The following is a 20,631-nucleotide window of genomic DNA, read 5'->3' on the forward strand; positions in this document are numbered from 1 at the left end:
CTAAAATGCAGGCTCCTTGAGAATAGGATCCTTGCTTGTTTTGTTGAATATTTTATGTCCAGTATCCAGAACAGTGTCTGTAATATCAGTATATTGTACTCAATTCACCTGGTTTGTTGAGTGACAAACTCAGTTGTACAGACACTTTATTATAAAAATGTTATATATACTTTTTTTCCCTGCATGCAATTTTACTTTAGTGGGCTAGAATCATTGTTTTCTTTGCCTAGTAGGTGACTAAAACTTCACTGATCTGATTCATTCCCCTGTCTTAGGATACAAAACTTAAACCATCCCAGAATGCTGGTAACCTTAAATTTTAAGAGAAAAGGACCATTTCAGGTGCCATGTTGACTGTTATTCTGGGGTCCAGAAAGGGTTTTCTGTGATTATGCAAATCTTTTGGCTCTTAAATGTGGTGAGCTCATTTTATATTAGTAAATATTTATAAAGCTCTCTATATTGACTGTTGCCCAATCAGGTTGATTAGTGATTCCTCCCAGCAACCTTGTAAGGTCAATCAGCATTATTGAAGAACAGCCCAGAGACGTTGGGCAACTTGCCCAAGGTCACTCAGCAGGTCATTGGCAAAGCCTGCATTGGCAACTTCAGAGCCCATTACTGTGACAAGTCCTGGCATTGACCCCTCTTGGAAGGGTGACCCCTAATCGCTTTTCTTGTAAGGTAGGCATATAAACACTAATGTTCTGAAGTGAGAAAAGTGTGAAGGCCTTGAGTTGAAGAAGTTATTGGTACAATTAGAAACGGGAGCCAGATATTGAAAATTGAAAATACTGCTTAATGGAGGTGAATTGGAGGACGTATTATTTTTGAGAGAATGAGAGAAATGTAGTTTGAAAAATAGGACTGTAAAACTCAGGGAAGTATGTAGAAAATCAATTTGGTTGGCTTTGGGAAATGAAAAATAATAAGTTATAGGGCCAAAACCTTTTAGAAGAGTCTTGGTCATGGTACTGGAAATAAGTTCCATTCAGACATAAGTTTAGTTCTGTAAAATAATATGCCACCAGCTCACCTCCATCAAGCAGTGTTTCCTGATGTTTTGTGAGGATGAAATCTAGTTTTCAAGTACATAGTATTTCAGCCCTTCAAGCACAACATACAAATTCCACGGATGCCACTGTTATCAACATATCTTAGTAAATATCCTCTAGGAGTATGTAATCAAGGAAAATGATCTCAGTTTTAAGAAATCATGCTGCATCTCCCTTTCCATTATTTTTCCTGTGTTTTTTTTTCCTCCTTTAGGATTTAAGATAAGTAGTTCTTAAATAAATGGAGCTACATACTAAAACAAACAAAAAAGATAAGTAGTTCTAAATTGGTGATCTGTTTTATCGTATATAATTTTGGTCCTTTGAGCCCTCAGCTTTTATCTCCTAACTCTGTTCATTGTAAGCAACTTCTCTTGAACTAATCATCAACCACAGTAATAACTGCTTACACTGATACATGCTTACTACTTGCCAAGAATTTTCTAGGGAGCATCTCATTTAACCCTTCTAACAATCCTATGAGACCGATACCATTTTTTTCTCCCATTTTACAGACAGAGAAACTAAGCTCCCATGTGTAAATCCTAGAACCTTCACTCTATTAAAACCTTAGTGAGATAAAGCTCACCCCCTTCTCAGAAACTTCCAAAGGCTTAGCATGGCCTGCAAAGCTCAATGTGGTCGAGGTGCTTTTATCTTGATGAGAGACCAAGTTTGATCCTCCTTGTTAGTAGTCTTTGTTCCAGGCATGCTCACCTCCTGACCATAAGTCAGACACCCTGAGCTTGGACCTGACTCAGTGTCCTTGCACTTGCTTTTCCCTCTGCCTGTAACACTCTTTCTCAACATGTGCACCTCCCCACTTATATCACTCAGATTTATCCTCAAATGCCTTATCAGGGAGGCCCTCCCTGATTACGCTGTGTAATGTAACATGCCCCATTCTCATTCTCCATCCTCCTTACTCTGTTTCCTTTACTTTCTTAGTATTTACTGTCACCTGAAAAATTATTTATACATTTGTTTATGTGTTTATAATCTCTTTCCACTAGAATGTAAGCTCCAAAAGAACAACAATTTTGTATTTATTTCTTCTTTCTCTGTTTTATTTCCAGTGCCAGGAACAAGGCCTGGAATATAGGAGACAGAACAAATAATTGTTGAATGAATGAATGGACCATTACACTATCAATACACTGTATTTCTAACAATTAGATTAACCTCACATTGTGCCTGATCATGAAGAATCAAAGTCTTAGACTTCTGGTGGACATTTTACAGCACCTGTTACCAAGTATTCTGGTGCCACCAGTGCCACAAAAAGATGCAGGCCAAGAAGGGTCTGAGTGTTTTAGTTTATATTGTGTTCATCTCGATGCATTTAAGAATGCAGGGAAGGGACGATGGTAGCATTATGGATGGAACTGCCAGTTTTTCCTGGATTACTTTGCTTTTTGAATAAAATTGGAAGAGCTGAAGGAAGTAGGACCTGGCATTTCTCCTGACTTGTGGACAAGTGTCAGTGTGGCCTAGAGTGATGGTGTCGGTTAGAGCTCCAGCTCCAGTTGGCTGGACCATCAGATTTTGTGAAAGGGATATTTCCTGTGGGTGGGTTAGATATCACTGCATGCAGACTGGCTGGGATAAAGATCAATGACTGAAGTATTTTTGCGCTTTTCTTTTAAATCTCATTCCATGAGGGATGCTGGAATACATTCTCTGTAAGCATTATATATCATTTGTGATTTTTACTATCCTCTTTGATTGACTATCATCCCTCATCCTGGTCCCTTTCCTGAATGTAAACACTGTTCAGTTTGATGTGCTTCCGAAGTGTGATTACACATAGTTTCTTATACATCGATGCCTCTGATTTTTTTATTTGTTTGCTTTGTTTTTAGTTTTGGAGGAGAATTAACTTTCATATATGGAATCATGTTTCTTTCTTACAGTATGAATTAATTCTAAGATGGCTAAGCTTTATAATTTTTTTCTCTGACGAGATGAAGGTACTTTTGCATATTTGATATCCTGTAATTCTGAGAAATGCCTTAGCACACGAATCAGAAAACCTGGGTTTTCTTCATGACTTGGGCCTCAACTAAATGCTTATCTGCAGAATCATAAAGTCAGAGTTATTCTATTGTGTGGAAACTGTACTTTATTGATTTCAAGAGGTCGTGTGAAAGTGTTAAAGAGTTACTAAAAGAGGTTAACTAGGGTGTCTGGAGGGTCGGTTGGGGTGAATGACAGGGGTTTCAATGCATCTAACTCCTTATGTGTCTACTACATAATTAGAGGAGGTCTTAAACGCCCCACTGCTTTAATAAAAAAATGTAAACCATTGAACAGAAATAATGAGATTATCTCTAAGACCTTATTGAAGAGCTAACATTTTAGAATTCTTAGCTTTCCTCACAGTAATAGGTAGGGATCCCCCCGACAATAAATGGTGATTATTTAAGACATTGCAATGATGTGCAGTAGTGAACAAACCATGTTTTCCGACCAGACACAATCATTTCATCCTTAAAGAAGCTAAATAGAAAACCGACAACATACAACAGACAAAGAGGATATACCCCTATCTTGACACTCCAACCCCGGGTTGTCTCCTACAACTTTGGGATGATATTTATCTACAAGCCTAACTCTAGGCTTCACTATGGATGTAGAGTTCCCCAAAACTCCTGCTACAGGAATTCTTGGATGTTACAGTCATGGCTAGAGATCAGATGGTCCAGTCCTCTCCAATTTCCACTTCACTTAACTTTTAGAAAACAAAAGGTAGCAAAAGCTCAGTTACACACCATCATGTGAGTTTGAGGTTCCTACCATTTATAGAAAAAAAAAAAAACAACTAACAAGATAACCTGATATTGGACTTCCCTGGTGGTGCAGTGATTAAGAATCTGCCTGCCAATGCAGGGGACACGGGTTCGAGCCCTGGTCTGGGAAGATCCCACATGCCGCGGAGCAACTAGGCCCGTGAGCCACAATTACTGAGCCTGCGTGTCTGGAGCCTGTGCTCCGCAACAAGAGGGGCCACGATAGTGAGAGGCCCGCGCACCGCGATGAAGAGTGGCCCCCGCTTGCCACAACTAGAGAAAGCCCTCGCACAGAAACGAAGACCCAACACAGCCATAAATTAATTAATTAATTAATTTTAAAAAAAAAAGAATCCGCCTGCCAATGCAGGGGATACGGGTTTGATCCCTGGTGCGGGAAGATCCCACATGCCACAGAGCAACTAAGCCCATGTGCCACAACTACAGAGCCTGCGCTCTAGAGCCTGTGAGCCACAACTACTGAAGCCCACACGCCTAGAGCCCGTGCTCCGCAACAAGAGAAGCCACCGCAATGAGAATCCCACGCACCGCACCAAAGAGTAGCCCCTGCTCGCCGCAACTAGAGAAAGCCCGCGCAGAGCAGTGAAGACCCAACGCAGCCCAAAATAAATTAATTAATTTAAAAAAAGATAACCTTATATCATGACACCCAGAGAACAACTTCTATCATTTAGGATAATTGAATCATTTTAATATCAGGGAATCAAGTATGTCCTATTGTCACCACTAAATGATTAGTTGCTTATGCTTCCAGAATACATTTTTTCATAGTTTTCATTTGTATGTTCTGATTGAAAGACTAGGATGACCAAGTAACATTGGCTTCATTTGATAAATATTTTACTTATTTTTGCGTATTTCCAGGCAAGATAATCACAGTGCTCCTTTAGCCAACCAGAGTGTCATGTGAGAGGACCGTGCAGCACTCTGGCAGAAATAGCACATGATGAAGAGCAGTTGCAGGTTAAATTCATTTTCTGATAAGCATTCTAAAACAAGAGATATGTATGTGGGTATCATTTCATGGCTGGTACTGTGCATTCTTCACAAGTAGGGGGATAGACTGCAGAGTGCCTAGAACCATCATATACCTTTGGAGCCTTGGTTTATTAGATGCTTTGACTAAGGGTCCTCATTCAAACGGAAAACTGACTTTAGAATGATAGCTGGCAAATATTATAAACAGTAGTGTTTCATCATTGGGGAGGAAGGTGATCTAATTTCTGGGCTCCATTGGAAAATTCCGTTTTTTTCCCAGACAAACTATTCCATCTTTCTATAAAGAACACAGATCTTGAATGGATGAGCCACCTTGTGTCTGTATGAAGCTGGCTTTGGGAACTAACTGCCCAAGTTTGAATCCAGGCCCTGCTCATCATTGCTCTGTGTTATGGGCAAGTTGCCTTTCCTGTTTAAGTCTCAATCTCTACATCTGTAAAATGTGGGTCATACCAGTACTTAACTCATAGGGTGTTCCAAAGATTAAATGAGGTAATCCTTGCAAAGTGCTTGTCAGCCCAGGGTGTGGAATGTTTTAAGCATTCAGTGAATGTCCACTATGATTATTTGTAAAATATTTGACACAATCAATTATAAGTGTAGGGTAATGCAGCCTATGAGGATGTGACCTCAGCATGATAATGGAAGCTCTCTGTGTTGGATCAGAAATGCCTGGGGATTAGGGTCGTATCAAAAGAGAGAACCCTTTAAAAAGCTGAGCAGACATGCCTTTCTCCTAAATTTATCTTTACCCCTGTAACTGATAAATGCATGTTATGTTTTCCATTGCTCCATTTATACATAATATTTAATACATTAATGCATAATACATTTTACATACATATTTGTATGAGTGCTTCCTAAGTAAGCCCCTATTCTCTTATATTGTGCCTCGGAATTACTCCTGCCTGACTCAAACTCAGCAGGGAGCCCTGAAATTTTCTTGCTCCCTCGCCCTCCAAAAAGAAATGGCAAAAAAACACATGTGAAATTTCTCAAATTACATCTTCTGGTAATAGAGGAAAAGATTTCAGGGTGTTCAATTCAATCAGCAACGTTGTCTGAGCACCTTTTGGATGGCAAGGAGAAGCTACAGTGGTGGAGAGAGACAGCAGAATAAAGCATAAATGCAACTTGCTATCTAATAGATGGCCATCAGGTGAGAGGGGAGTAGACCCAGATAAGGGTAATATATGGCAGAATATGAAAAGCAACATAAGAAAAGTTCAAGGCAGTTACATGGGGTGTAAAAGAGAGAGTCATTCCATTCAGCAGAGGGATGTGGAAAAGCTCCAAGAAGGAAGGGATATTTGAGTCCAGCCTGGAAGTATATAAATGAATTTTGATGAGCAAAAGCTCCAAGAAGGAAGGGATATTTGAGTCCAGCCTGGAAGTATATAAATGAATTTTGATGAGCAAAAAGAAGGGCGAAAGGAAAAACGTGAGCTAGTCCTGCCTTCAGAGGAGGCAGTCTATTGGCACGGGAAACTGTGAACCTTGACAATTTCAGTACAACATAGCGGGGGGTGGGGTCTGGGATGTCATAGAAGAATGAATAAAGGCTGCCAGTCAACTGGCATTGTCAGGAAAGGCATCCCAGGGAAACTGACAGTGGAGTGGAATCTTGAAAGATGATAAGGAATGTGTGTCCTCTGACCTCCCCACTGCCACCAGTGTGTCTCTTGAGCAATGGGTATTGTATTTGCAAAGACGTGGCAGCATGAGGGAGGCCGTATCTACGAAAAGGAGTGAGTAGTAGTTTCTCCTGGACTATTGCAACAAGATATAGCCACTGCAGAGATGACAACGGCCTGCCCTGGAGATGGAAGGAGAGCTGAAGTGGAGGGTACACATAAGAGACACTGGGGGGGCTTCCCTGGTGGCGCAGTGGTTAAGAATATGCCTGCCAATGCAGGGGACACAGGTTCGAGCCCTGGTCCGGGAAGATCCCACATGCTGCGGAGCAACTAAGCGTGTGCGCCACAACTACTGAGCCTGTACTCTAGAACCCGTGCGCCTAGAGCCCGTGCTCCGCAACAAGGGAAGCCACCGCAATGAGAAGTCCGCGCACCGCAACGAAGAGTAGCCCCCGCTCACTGCAGCTAGAGAAAGCCCACATGCAGCAACGAAGACCCAACACAGCCAAAAATAAATAAATTTTTTAAAAAAAGACACTGGAGACAGACAATTCTGTGTATGTGTGTGTGCGTGTGTGTGTGTGTGTGTGTGTGTGTGTGTGTGTGAGAAGGAACTCATGGACATCACCTCGTTAGGAAAATTACTCTTTTCTGTACCCGTTCCCCAAAAAGCTGAACAGGAGACCTCTGCCTAAATTAATTTGTCCTCCCTTTCTTAAGCAACATAGTCAGAGATCTGGGTATCAGTACCAATTTTGGTTATTTTTATACTCAAAAAATGAATTGGAAGATATTTCAGAGGTAAGGGTAACCCCTTTCTTTAATGTTAACTGTAATATAGATCGGTTTACTTACTGCAGAAATATCTGTGGGTGGCAATGTCTTGTATTCTATATCGCCGCTTTCCCACGGAGCAATATCCATACACTTACAATCAAACATATTCAAGTTTCTTATCTCAGCTGCCCTGTGTGACTAGAAGCATCAAGAACACAGTGTGATGCAGGGAACTACATTCAATATCCTGTGATAAACCATAATGGAAAAGAATATGAAAAAGAATATATATATATGTATAACTGAATCACTTTGCTCTACAGCAGAAATTAACACAACATTGTAAATCGACTATACTTCAATAAAAAAAAAAAAAGCACAGTATGATGATACAAGGAAAGGAAGAATGATAACAAAGAAAGACCAGAAAGATGAGAGAGGACTTTCACAGCTTATTAACACATAGGTCCTGTCCCTTACATTTAAAAAATAAACAGTTTTTTATTACAAACTAAATTACATTGCAAATACCGTGACATATGGCAGAGCGGAAGTATCTGTCAAGCACATTGACATGCCTCCCCTTGATCCTGCTGTTTAACCCCCTTTGCTCTGATTCTGCAGGTTAATCTGAAAAGCTCAGTGTATCCAAGAAATGGAGGGAAGCTTGTTCAGCTCTGGATTCACCATAATGTCTCAGCAGCACATTTAAATTATATGTTTAGGCTGACAGGCAAACGTATTTCAGGGCAGAATGCTTAGAAAGCCGGAGACGATTTCCTTCAGCTCCACGTCATCATTTGATGTAGACTGCCTATTCTCGAGGTATTATGAAAAACGGATTGGGAGATGTTTTCTTGACAGTGGGTAGACTAATGGAATCTGGTGACTATCTTTTAAATGTGCAGAGGTTTGTTATAACATGGTAATAGAAATATCAGTTGCACTGACAAGTTAAAAAAAAAAATCTGTCAATGAATGATAATGAAGTTATTTAAATGTCGACTCACTCGCAAACATTTTCCAAACCCTAAATTACTCTCACCACTTTAACCTCATGCATCCTGAGTTACGCAGGAGCGGAGTCTGGATGCAGCCTGTGCACCTTTGCCTTCGGAAGCGATTTTTATGCCTCCAAATGCACCAGGAACAATGGAGGTGGCTGCTCTTAATGATTTTAGGAAAGAAATAAAACACTGAAGCCGCAGCCGCTTGATTTAGAGATAAACACTGTTCTGCTTTCAGGACGTCTCATTTGAGCTGATTTCAGTGATGCCTGGATGCCTTCTGTCCCCAGGCTTCCCTCTACAGCTTGAGTCTTGGTTTTGTGACCTTGGCAACATGGCACGGTGTGTGGGAGAGAGTATCTCCCCTCTCCGGGGCCTGGAGGTGGAGAAGGAGGGGGTCAGGTTATTTGGATACTTTCTAAAGCCTTTTTGAAGAAGTAGCCTGGCTCATCCTTGGTTCAGAGAGTGTGTCCATCAGGCTTCATGTATTCATTCAGCCTCGGTATGCAGGAGGCGCCTGTTATGTACCAGCATCATCCTGGAGACTAGGGACTTGGGGGTGAGCAAAGATGTGCGCCGTCTTTATGGTACTTAAGAGTAGTCAGGAAATAGATGCCAGGCAGAGGTTTCTCCATTAAAAAGTAGAGGAGCATAGAACACGTTCACCACCCTAGTTCCGCTTCATCCTGCATAGCTGATTGTATCTGCGCACGGCAGGGACTGCAGTGGTTTTTGCCAGACTAAGTGAGCCTCTTAATTTTGCATTAGTAGAAATCCAGTGGACCACACAAGAAGAGCAAACATCTGTGAAGTCAGCCACTCAGCCAAAAACAATTGGGTTTCACAAGTGTCTGGGGGACTCTTCTGAGAGCTAGGAAGACAGCTGTGCACAAAACAGACATCTTTCCTACTCTCATGGAGCTTACATTCTGGTGGAAGATGACAGACAACAACAAAAAATAACTAAAAATCTATCAGATGGGGGTAAATACTATGAAAATAAAAGAGGCTAAGGAGGTGCAGTGTGCTGGGGGAGTGAGAGGGGTCACTATTTCATACAGCACGAATGGTGTCCAGAAAGAAGTGAGGGGCCATCTGTCAGGGTATCTGGAGAAAGAGCTTTCTAGTTACAGAGAATAACAAGGCTGGAGTGGGCAGGGGTGGGCAGGAGAGGGGAAAAGGAGAGGGATTGAGGAATGCGCATCTCAGAATTATATTGCAAACCTATTAGATATAAAAGTAAATGTGACTTTTCTATAGCAAGTCTGGAGTTTGTTATGGAGATCAGTACACTGACTGGTTGGTTACTCAGATAGTGAGCTCCTGAGTCCAGTTCTGTTCGACTGCAAGTCATTGCTTGTGCTATTAGGCTGTGACATCTTGGTAATCTTCATGAGCCATCCTCAAATCATTAACAGTTTGACCCACTCACTTTGTCCATATTTCTAGGCTTCCCAGGAGCCAAGGTGGACCAGATCAAAGACATACTTTCTTTTCCTCGTACATCATTGTGAGAGTTTCTGGTTATGCTTTTCTTTTTTTTTTTTAATTTATTTATTTTATTTATTTTTGGCTGTGTTGGGTCTTCGTTGCTGCGCATGGGCTTTCTCTAGTTGTGGAGAGCAGGGGCTACTCTTTGTTGTGGTGCACGGGCTTCTCATTGCTGTGGTTTCTCTTGCTGTGGAGCACTGGCCCTAGGTGTACGGGCTTCAGTAGTTACAGCACATGGGCTCAGTAGTTGTGGCTCACGGGCTCTAGAGCACAGGCTCGGTAGTTGTGGCGCATGGGCTTAGTTGCTCCGTGGCATGTGGGATCTTCCTGGACCAGGGCTCGAACCATGGTGCCCTGCATTGGCAGGCAAGATTCTCAACCACCACGCCACTGGGGAAACCCTGGTTATGCTTTTCTTAATATCGATTCTACCTGGCAGGGCCTCTGTATTTTTACTAAGTATGAAGAGAAGCAAAGTTTTGGCCTATACCACAAGGAACTTCTAATGAGTTCAGTTCATATTCCTTTTACCAAGAAATACAAAACTAGAGTTTGTAAGTGTATTTCCTTTTCCTCTTGTAACTTTTGAGAGAACCAGTGCAGCATGGGGTTAAGGATACAGCCCAGAATGAGGGCTGTACCTCCAAGTTCTGTGGCCTTAGTTAAGCAGGTTAGTTATACATCTGAGCCTTCCTTATCTGTAGCATGTGACTATCAGTGTCCATCTCATGGGATTCTGTATGAGCTGAAGAGCTTAGATCACACTGTAAGCACGCAATAAATGTTCGTTTTTATTTTCTGTTAGGTGTCTTAAGCATAGCAGTCTATTCAGCAATGGAATCCTGGCACAATGACTATAGAAGCCGAGTGCAGAATGTTTAACTATCAAATTCCAGTTCTTACCCTTATCTTTCTGATCCAAGTCCCACACAAAGGTACTAGCACATATCCTTTAAAATATGATAGGCTAAATGTGGTTACGTTTTAAAATGGTAATAGCTTGATGAAATAGTCTTATCTTCTAAGCAAACTAACTCTGACTCATCTTCAGTGATTCAGATTTTCCTTGAGGGTTCGTGTGATCGGTTTTAGTTAAGCGTTGGGCAAAGAATATGAAAAATCAAGAAAAAAAGATGAGTGATAAAATGAACAACAAAAGCTATCATTTGTAGACTGTTTATTACATACCAGCTATTGTGCTCGGCACTTTTTATGGATTAATTTAGTTTACAAATGATTCTGTGCTTATTTATTATCTCATTTGATGTTATAACATTATAGTAGAGGAAATCCAATCACACATTTTATTTCTGCCACTCCTTGTGGAAACTAGCCATGCCCTGTATTCATCCTTCTTCAACTGGGGGACTCTGTCATTTCAAAGGGACCGTAAGTCCTTGGAAGGCAGGTGCCATGCCTTGAATGTGGTTTCTCTACCCCTTAGAGAAGCTCATCTTAGTTCTATGCCTATAGTAAATACTTAAATAAAGACATCTTTGAAATGTTCTAAAAGTCACTATTTAAGATATGTTCGTAGAAAGGGTAGAATAAGGATTAAGGATCAAAAGCAAGAACCTGCAATCCTTGATTTAATCATTTGCTATTTGTCAAGGCTGCTTATATTGTGTCTTAAATATGTCTGTGTATGATACATATTTTTTAAGATTACTTCCCTTTATTGCCTTTACAACAGCAGTCACTATGGTTAGCATAACTGGCATTTCTCTTTGCAGATTTGATTTGTTTTAAATTTTTTTTTTTTCTGGTTTTGACACTTTATTCAGCATGGCCCTTTTTTTTTTTTTTTCCCACACACACACACTGTATTTTATTTTTACAAGAGATAAATAGACTGACACCAAGCATTGTACATGGATGACCACAACAAAAGCAACAATGATTGCAATTACCAAACATGAAACACACTCATACTATGTCATAATATTGACATTCAGTCCAGTAATCCTCCACTGTAACAGCTCCTTTACTTTGCAGTGAAAATTGATTTGTATATTCTTTGCCTCTGAGTCCTTGTGGGATTTTTTTTTTTAATTCAGACAGAAAGTCACAAAAATTATACTCATCCTCATCAGTTCACTCAGTCCCATGTAATTAATTTTTTTTTTCATCTTGATCTTTTGTTAGCACTTTTATGAGTTCATCAGTTTTTCATTAGAGTTCTGAAAATGCTTATTCATTCAGTTCAGCAGTACAGTCAGTTACCAGAAACCTGTACTTGTCAGAGTCTTTTCCATGAATTTCTTGAAGATGAAACCCTTTTATAGGAACATATTTGCAAAATCATCAGAGTACACCCAGAACTGTCTGTAAATGACAAAAGACTTAAAAATGACCATGGTTAAAGATTTGGTGAAAGTTCATAATAATGCAGTTGACAAGAAAATTAGTTATTTCTGAGATATACATTTTGAAGTAATAACTAGGATTATTACTTATAACATTATACCAGAACATATAAGATTTTTAGAAGTTTCCTGTAATGTCTGAAACATTTATATTAACATATTTCCATACATATTTCCATACAAATACAAATATAAGATTTTTAGAAATTTCATGTAATGTCTGAAACATTTATATTAACATATTTCCATACATATTCACCTGTGAAGCCATCTGGTCCTGGACTTTTGTTTGTTGGAAGATTTTTAATCACAGTTTCAATTTCATTACTTGTGATTGGTCTGTTGATATTTTCTGTTTCTTCCTGATTCAGTCTTGGAAGGTTATACCTTTCTAAGAATTTGTCCATTTCTTCCAGGTTGTCCATTTTATTGGCATAAAGTTGCCTGTAGTAGTCTCTTAGGATGTTTTGTATTTCTGCGGTGTCTGTTGTAACTTCTCCTTTTTCATTTCTGATTTTATTGATTTGAGTCCTCTCCCTCTTTTTCTTGATGAGTCTGGCTAATGGCTTATCAATTTTGTTTATCTTCTCAAAGAACCAACTTTTAGTTTTATTGATCTTTGCTATTGTTTTCTTTGTTTCTATTTCATTTATTTCTGCTCTGATCTTTATGATTCTTTATTGCCTTTACAACAGCAGTCACTATGGTTAGCATAACTGGCATTTCTCTTTGCAGATTTGATTTGTTTTAAATATTTTTATTGTTCTCCTTTTCTTATGAAACCAAGATCCATAATCTTTTTTGGCTTTTTTTTTTTTTTTGTCCTTCCTATTGTTTCCCAAAGTATGTTGTTCAGAACACTAATCTCATTAGATATCTCTCAAGAATGGATCCTATAATCAAATATGCTTTGAAAATGCTTCATGAAATATGCATGTAAGAGGTTCACAGTGTATATTAGAATAATAAAATTTATGCATGTATATAAGAATAATAAAATTTCTAAGTTCTGAAGTGAAGAAACATTAAATTTTGCCTTATCAAGTGTTTCCTAACATTTTTTGATCTTAGGTCACACTCCTCTCCCCCATATCTAGAGACGATACTTGAAATATTAACAGCTAGTGCACTGGCTCAACAGTCAGCCTGCCGCTCAACTGTCTGTCTTTCCCCTGCTCTTTCGGAGCTCACATACCTGGGAGACTGAATTTCCCGCGTTTGACCATGCAGGCATAACCGGAAGCATCTGTTAGCTGTGAAGGGGAGTTTGCAGATGGGCACTAGGAATTGCCTTCCAGGGTGCAGTGCCTCCTCCAAGGTCACTGTCTCCTCCACTGGGGCTCAGGCTGACTGGAGTAGGCAGTGGCCATTCAGAACAGGTGCAGGAGCAGGTTTCTTGGGGACGTCTACTGTGCCAGCCCCCAGTCTTTCGGTTGCTGGGACTGTGAGGTGATCTGGGAGTTCTCCAAGGAGAGACCATGGTGGTGAAGCTGGCGGAAGTAGCTGTTCTGTGAACCTGGTGTAGTAACTGTTTGCCAGCTGGTTTGCAAGTATTGAGTATTTTCACTCCTGTGTCATTGTACCAGTGTATTCCAGCTGTTTGTTAGTTTTACCCATGATACTTGTCAACACTCTAATTCTAGGTCTGTGGGACAGCCATGGAGAATTGCCAGTCTATGCCATTTAGGGTGTGTGGAAATACATCATTTATTTTTCTTCTTTCTATCTATCAATTATTATAATACCATAATGTTTAAACATTTAGTTCTGCTGGAATTGAGAATTAACAAATTTCGATTCACTTTTTGAGCTTTGGAAAATCAAGGGGCAAAAAATGGCACAAAAAGTAATGGAAGAGGGCTTCCCTGGTGGCGCAGTGGTTGAGAATCTGCCTGCCAATGCAGGGGACACACGTTCGAGCCCTGGTCTGGGAAGATCCCACATGCCGCGGAGCAACTAGGCCCGTGAGCCACAATTACTGAGCCTGCGCGTCTGGAGCCTGTGCTTCGCAACAAGAGAGGCTGCGATAGTGAGAGGCCCACGCACCGCGATGAAGAGTGGCCCCCGCTTGCCGCAACTAGAGAAAACCCTCGCACAGAAATGAAGACCCAGCACAGCCATAAATAAATAAATAAAATAAAATAAAAAAATTAAAAAAAAAAAAAAAGTAATGGAAGATACCTGAAGTATCTGGATTGGTGATGTTATAATAAGAGAAAAGTGCCCAGTAACATATTGTAAGCTATCTGAAAAAGAAGTTGTTAATGTAAATCTGAAGTAGTCACTCCATTATCATCTTGTCACATTGGGATTTCAGTAAAATACACACACACACACACACAGAGTTTCCCCTTGTAGTATGTTTTTTGAATGCAAAAATATTCATTGAGTAGCTCAGAGATCAAGTTGATAGAAATTATAAGAAACTAATTATCATGCTTTTATAGACTGATCCCTACCTCTCTGGCCTCCTTTCCATTATCCCACTAGAAAAATTGAACCATTCTCTCATCTCCAACATAGTCCTATTGATTTCCACCTATCACTAGGCAAAATTTATTAATGTAGAGGTATTTGTACATTTCATCTTCCTCTCATCACCGCCCCCCATAGATTTTTTTTTTTTAATTTTATTTATTTATTTATTTATTTTATTTATGGCTGTGTTGGGTCTTCGTTTCTGTGTGAGGGCTTTCTCTAGTTGTGGCAAGTGGGGGCCACTCCTCATTGCAGTGCGCAGGCCTCTCACTGTCGCGGCCTCTCCTGTTGTGGAGCACAGGCTCCAGACGCGCAGGCTCAGCAATTGTGGCTCACGGGCCTAGTTGCTCCGCGGCATGTGGGATCTTCCCAGACCAGGGCTCGAACCCGTGTCCCCCGCATTGGCAGGCAGATTCTCAACCACTGCGCCACCAGGGAAGCGCCCCCCCCCATAGATTTTGCATCTGGGTTTTTTGTCCTTGAACTTGTGAGTATTGTCCAGAATGCTAAATAGAAAAAGTTTTCCAGTAAAAGGAATTAGAGAAAGACTAGTGAAATTTTGGAGACAAGCAAGTCTTAGTAAGAAGAGAAAGTTGACCCAGTAAGGCCAGGGTAAGAGTGGGAAAAAATAGTCAAACACCAAGGTTAGACTGAGTAAGGGAAGAAGTCTCAGATATTTCTTAGAAAGTAGGAGGGATTTTCACATCAAGATGAGTTTGAAGAGAAAAAAGTAAATATGGAAGGAGAATTTAAAGAAGTTTGTTGTGGTTCATGGATAAGATCTTCTGTGAAGAGTTTGGGATTATTCTTCAAATATTCTTGGTTATCAAGCCAGTGTTTGTTCAGTTGGGCTAGAGCACAGACTGGTCCTGAGGAAATCCAGTTATATATTTGGATTACACAAGGTACTTCTAGTTTTTGATGCTCTGACTACAGCTGACCCTTGAACAACACAGGTTTGAACTGTGTGCATCCACTAATACATGGATGTTTTTCAGTAGTAAATACTATAGTACTATACAACCTGTGGTTGTTTGAATCCTTGGATGCAGAACCACAGATGTGGAGAAACCACATATATATATAGGGCTGACTGTAAGTTATAGGCTGATTTTTGACTACAGGAAGAGTTAGTTGTTGCCCCTAACTCCCTTGTTGTTCAAGGGTCAACTCTACATCCCTTTTCTAAAGCCCTACCGATTTTCCATTTTCAAGGTCCATAGTCCTTCCAAGAAACTTTTCATACCACTCCAATCTTCAGTGATTTGGAGTATAATCTAAATTTTATAAAGTATTGACTATTTATATTTATTTACTTATAATTTATATATATAATATTATATATTATAATAATATAATGTCATTTATAATATTTATGTATTATATATATGTATATATAAATTTTTAGGGTAAAGAGATCCCTGGATCCCCAGCCACAATAATTCTTAATTTCTTAATTCCAGGAACTTACATTTTATAGCTTTCTGTCTCCAGTGCCTGGTCCAGAGTAGGCTCTTAATATATGGTGTTGAGGTTGTTAACAGAAAATTCTTCTATTTAGTCTTTATGGTCTATGGGAATATGTAACTTCTATCAATATCAGAAATAAATTAAAGTAATTACATTTTTGTGGTTTTCTAATTAAACCAACTTTATTTTCTGAGTCTTGTTAATTTTTATCTCTTTCATTACACATAACACATTGCAACTTTTTTTTTGCCTCTCAAAGCTGTTAGATTCTTGGGACCTCCCTGGTGGCACAATGGTTAAGAATCCGCTGCCAATGCAAGGGACACGGGTTTGAGCCCTGGTCTGGGAAGATCCCACATGCCACAGAGCAGCTAAGCCCGTGCACCACAACTGCTGAGCCTGCGCTCTAGAGCCCGCGAGCCACAACTACTGAGCCCACGTGCCACAACTACTGAAGCCCGTACACCTAGAGCGCATGTTCTGCAACAAGAGAAGCCACCACAATGAGAAGCCCGCGCACCACAAGAAAGAGTAGCCCCCACTCGCTGCAACTAGAGAAAGCCCACGTGCAGCAACAAAGACCCAACGCAGCCAAAAATAAATAACTAAATAAAATAAAAAGCTGTTAGATTCTTGAGAGTAGGGGCTTGTGTTGTATCCTGCTACATAGCACAGGGCCTGGTCCATTTTAGAGGCTCTACAAATGTAAATGAATGAATGAATTTCATTTTCATTGGGAATCTCCTATATGTATAAAGAAGGCTGACAAGAGATTTTATATGTTTCCTTTAAATTAAAAAAAAACAACAAAAAACAAACAAAGCTATGGTATAATGTAAACAACACAGGGCTTAGGGCCAGGATACCTAGAGTCAAATTCTAACTGGCTTTGAATAGGTCACTTAAGTTCTCTGAACCACTTTCTTCAAATACAGATAATATTTCCTACTGTACATGGTTGCAATGATGATCTAATAAGATGTGCAATTTTGAAATATGTAATAGACTTACATAGAAGAGGTTATTAAGGCCTATTTATTCAGTCTGAATTAATAAGTTACTGACCAGCATCAAGAAGAGATGAGAGAATCTCCAAAAAAGATAGAGTCAGTACCAAGAAGTAATATTCTCCCAACTCCAGGTGGCTTAACACTGGAAAAGGCCACCAAATAGAATTGTGAAATTTCACTTATTATCAAGACATTTTCTTATTCTTAAATAATAGCAAAAGACTGAATGACCTTTGGAGGGACTGCCCCACCATATATTCTGTGACTCATGAGAGAAAACACAGCTTGTAGATAAATCAGGAGAACCTGCTTTTCCACTTGCCAAAGATAGAGCAGACGTTTGGAAATGTCAAATCTGAGTAGAAGGTCTTTATTTCTTTGGTTAATTCAAGGGACACCCTCATTCTCAATCTTTGAAAATTAAACACATTCTTTATGCAATGCACGTACCTTAAGGAGCAGTGAGAGATGGAGTTTTAATTTTTACCAATTCAATTTAAATGCAAATGTTAACCACTCACATGATGCTACTGTGTACATAATTAAGCATCATTATGTACTACATGAATCATTTAGAAACCTCTGGAGAGCCATTCTACTATGTAAAACATGCATTATACTGACAAGCAGACAAATGACGTATATACTTCTGTCCTCATTAATGCTCCTTTTGAATTATAGGTCAACCGATTATGGGACAACCTATGAGAAGCTGAATGATAAAGTTGGGTTGAAAACAATTTTAAGCTATCTCTACGTGTGTCCTACCAACAAGCGTAAGGTAAGAATTGTATATTCAGAATGCTATTTATTCATGATGTGACTTCTGTCTTGGCTGGCTCACCTCTGTAAACCACCTAAAAATCCAATACAGTTAAGCTTTAAGAGATATAAAGATGAGTTGATGGGTGTTAAGGTGGTAGAATGTCTGACACATCATAATTTTCAGATCAGCAGCTGTGAATGTAGGAGGGAGATGGGGTAGGTATATCATTACCATTTCCAAAAGACAGCTACAGGGAATGTCTTGTTAAGTGGATGTTCAGACTCTTGTTAAGAGCTCTGACCAATCAGTGACAAGAATCAGAATGAGCCTTGACAAAACAGAAGGAAAGATGGGATTTTCATGTGATGTCCCCCTGTTTCCCTTGACATGGAGTAAATAGATTGGCTAGAGTTGAAGTAAATGCATTGTCCTACAGCAGGTTGGAAGTTTCATTTCGAAAGTTTATTCAGCCTGCACACAAATGTCAGGATGGAGGCAATGCTGGGAAGGAACCTTGGTGATCATCATAAACCACATGCTAATTTTACAGATGAGAAAACTAAGCTTCAAAGAAAGGAAATGACTTGCCCCCATCACAGAGTTATGGGCACAGTTGGGACAAGATTCAGGTTTCTTGCTTGGCAGTCATACTGTTTCCACTGTATTATACTACTCTTATGAAGAGGGTTTATTTACTCTTCAGAGAAAGATGTTTTCTTAGGAAGAAAATGTTTGCTTTTAAATGAGAAGGACCTATTTGTCTCAAGAGGAGAGTGGTGTTACATTCATTGTTTGGTTTTAAAAATTTGCACTATCCAATTCTGAATTCTGACATGTAATTTCTAAGTATTATGTGAGTTATATGAATAGATATGAGTATCCATCAGGAAACAGAAGAAGGTTTTTCATTCATGTGTCCTAAGCCATATTCTGTTATGATGGCAACCCTGATACCTAGGTTCTCATTTCAGATCTGTCAGTGGGTACTGTTAGTGACCTTGGGTAGGTAGGTGCTGCATTTTGTCATCTGGCCTGTGGAAGGTAGATTAGTACATCTCTAAACAGTCATCCTCAACTCTGGCTGTACATTCAGAGCATTAAGTGTCCCCAAATACGCAAGCCTCAGCCCCACTCCTGTTGCTCTGGGTTAGGCCTCAGGGAACTGTATCTCGCGCAAGCTCCCCAGGTGCTTCTGGTACGTATCTGGGATGAAGAACCACCTAGGGAGGGCGTAATGTTTCTTCTGGCTCTAAACATTTCAAGTTTTTATTTTGGAGCAGCATAATTTCCCATTGTGCATAGACTCTGGAGTCAGATGGCTTGAGTAAAAACCCAGCTAAGCCAATTAACAAGTATATAACTATGGTGATTTACTTAATCTCTCCAAGCACAATGTCATCAAATTGAAAATGGGGATAATTATAGTACCTACCTCATGGGGAAAGTTGTAAGAATTATATGAACTAAGGCATGTCAGGTGTTTAGCACAGAACAGTTAAGGCTTAATCATGTTTTCTCTTCGCTTTATTCTCCTTTTCTCATCTTCCTTCTCCTCCTTCTTCATATAATTATTGGAAGTGATAGTAGTGATTATCCTCTATAAGTAGCTGTGTTCAGTAGAACTTTCTGCAATGATAGAAATGTACCTCTAAGCTATCCAGTACTATAGACACTAACCACTTGGGACTATTATTTGAAGTATGTTTTTATGACTAGTGTGACTGAGGAACCAGATTTTACATTTCATTTCGTTTTAATTAATTTGAATGTAAATAGCCACATGTGGCTGATGGCCACAGTATTGGACAGCACAGTTCAGTAATGTCAACCTCACAAATTTAGAGATTTACCTTGAACACCCCTATCTTCCCCTTCCTGGCCGATGACTGGTCCATCATCAACAATTACATTTAAACAACTTTGATCTGCTGTATACAGTCCTAAATTGAGGAGCTGAACTTATATCCTTTATTTTTTATAATGAGATTTAGTTATGTTTGTTGGCTTTGAATCGATTCTTGTAATCCCTATTGATTTTTCCTCTAGTTCACATTTTTAGTAAATTTCATTTAGCAATCAACAATCTGTAGGCACTATAGGATACCAAAAGAAGTAAGCCAGCTTTCTACCCTCAAAGATCCTGTATTCTAATAGTAAATGCACTATGACTTTCTGTAGTTGAGAAGTCTCTGACTCTGCTTCCACCCAGCAGGTTACTTTGGGTGAGTCATTTACATTTTCCTGTTTGTAAAGTGATACAGGCAAAAACAAAGGAATTTACAGCTGGAAGAGACCTTAGAATTGTTCTCATCTAGTGACAGTCTCTGTTTTATTAATGCCATTAGAAAGGAATATGATTTTTAAAAATAGGATGTCAAATATTGAATGTAGGCATAGGCTTTTCTTAGCAGCAGATTACGTGGTAGTGACCTGAAGACTACAACATTGTTAGCAGGAGCAGGGCTTGAAGAGTGAGATCTCAAGTCCAGATGTAGCTCCTAAGACTAGAAGGAAAGCTTAGACGTAATACAGAATGGAGCCCTGCCATTGAATCTATTCATGTCAGTACATCAATATCAATCAGGCTGCATACTTAATCTATAGTTACCTGCAGGGCTTTCAAAAAAAGACATTTGGCCATGGGCATTTAGCTAAAATTAAGACTTGGCTGATCCTTTTTCCAGAGAAGAAGTAGCCGTTGCCCGTGACTCTGAGACCAGCTTTCTCTCTGCAGGTTAACTTCCAGAAGCAGAGGCAGGCCTGAG

General features: G+C 39.7%; 1 protein-coding gene across 6 annotated transcripts in view; it reads left to right on the forward strand.

The window, feature by feature from the left end:
* Positions 1-20,631, forward strand: part of SORCS1 (sortilin related VPS10 domain containing receptor 1) — a 576,899-nt gene that overhangs the window by 290,402 nt on the left and 265,866 nt on the right. For all 6 annotated transcript variants that reach the window (XM_057531522.1, XM_057531517.1, XM_057531518.1 and 3 more), the window contains exon 3: positions 17,782-17,881. In XM_057531522.1, coding sequence (XP_057387505.1) covers positions 17,782-17,881 — 100 coding nt within the window. The remainder of the gene's footprint in view (positions 1-17,781; positions 17,882-20,631) is intronic.

The sequence above is a fragment of the Balaenoptera acutorostrata genome, chromosome 16 (assembly GCF_949987535.1).
Source record: "Balaenoptera acutorostrata chromosome 16, mBalAcu1.1, whole genome shotgun sequence".
NCBI classification, from domain to species: domain Eukaryota; kingdom Metazoa; phylum Chordata; class Mammalia; order Artiodactyla; family Balaenopteridae; genus Balaenoptera; species Balaenoptera acutorostrata.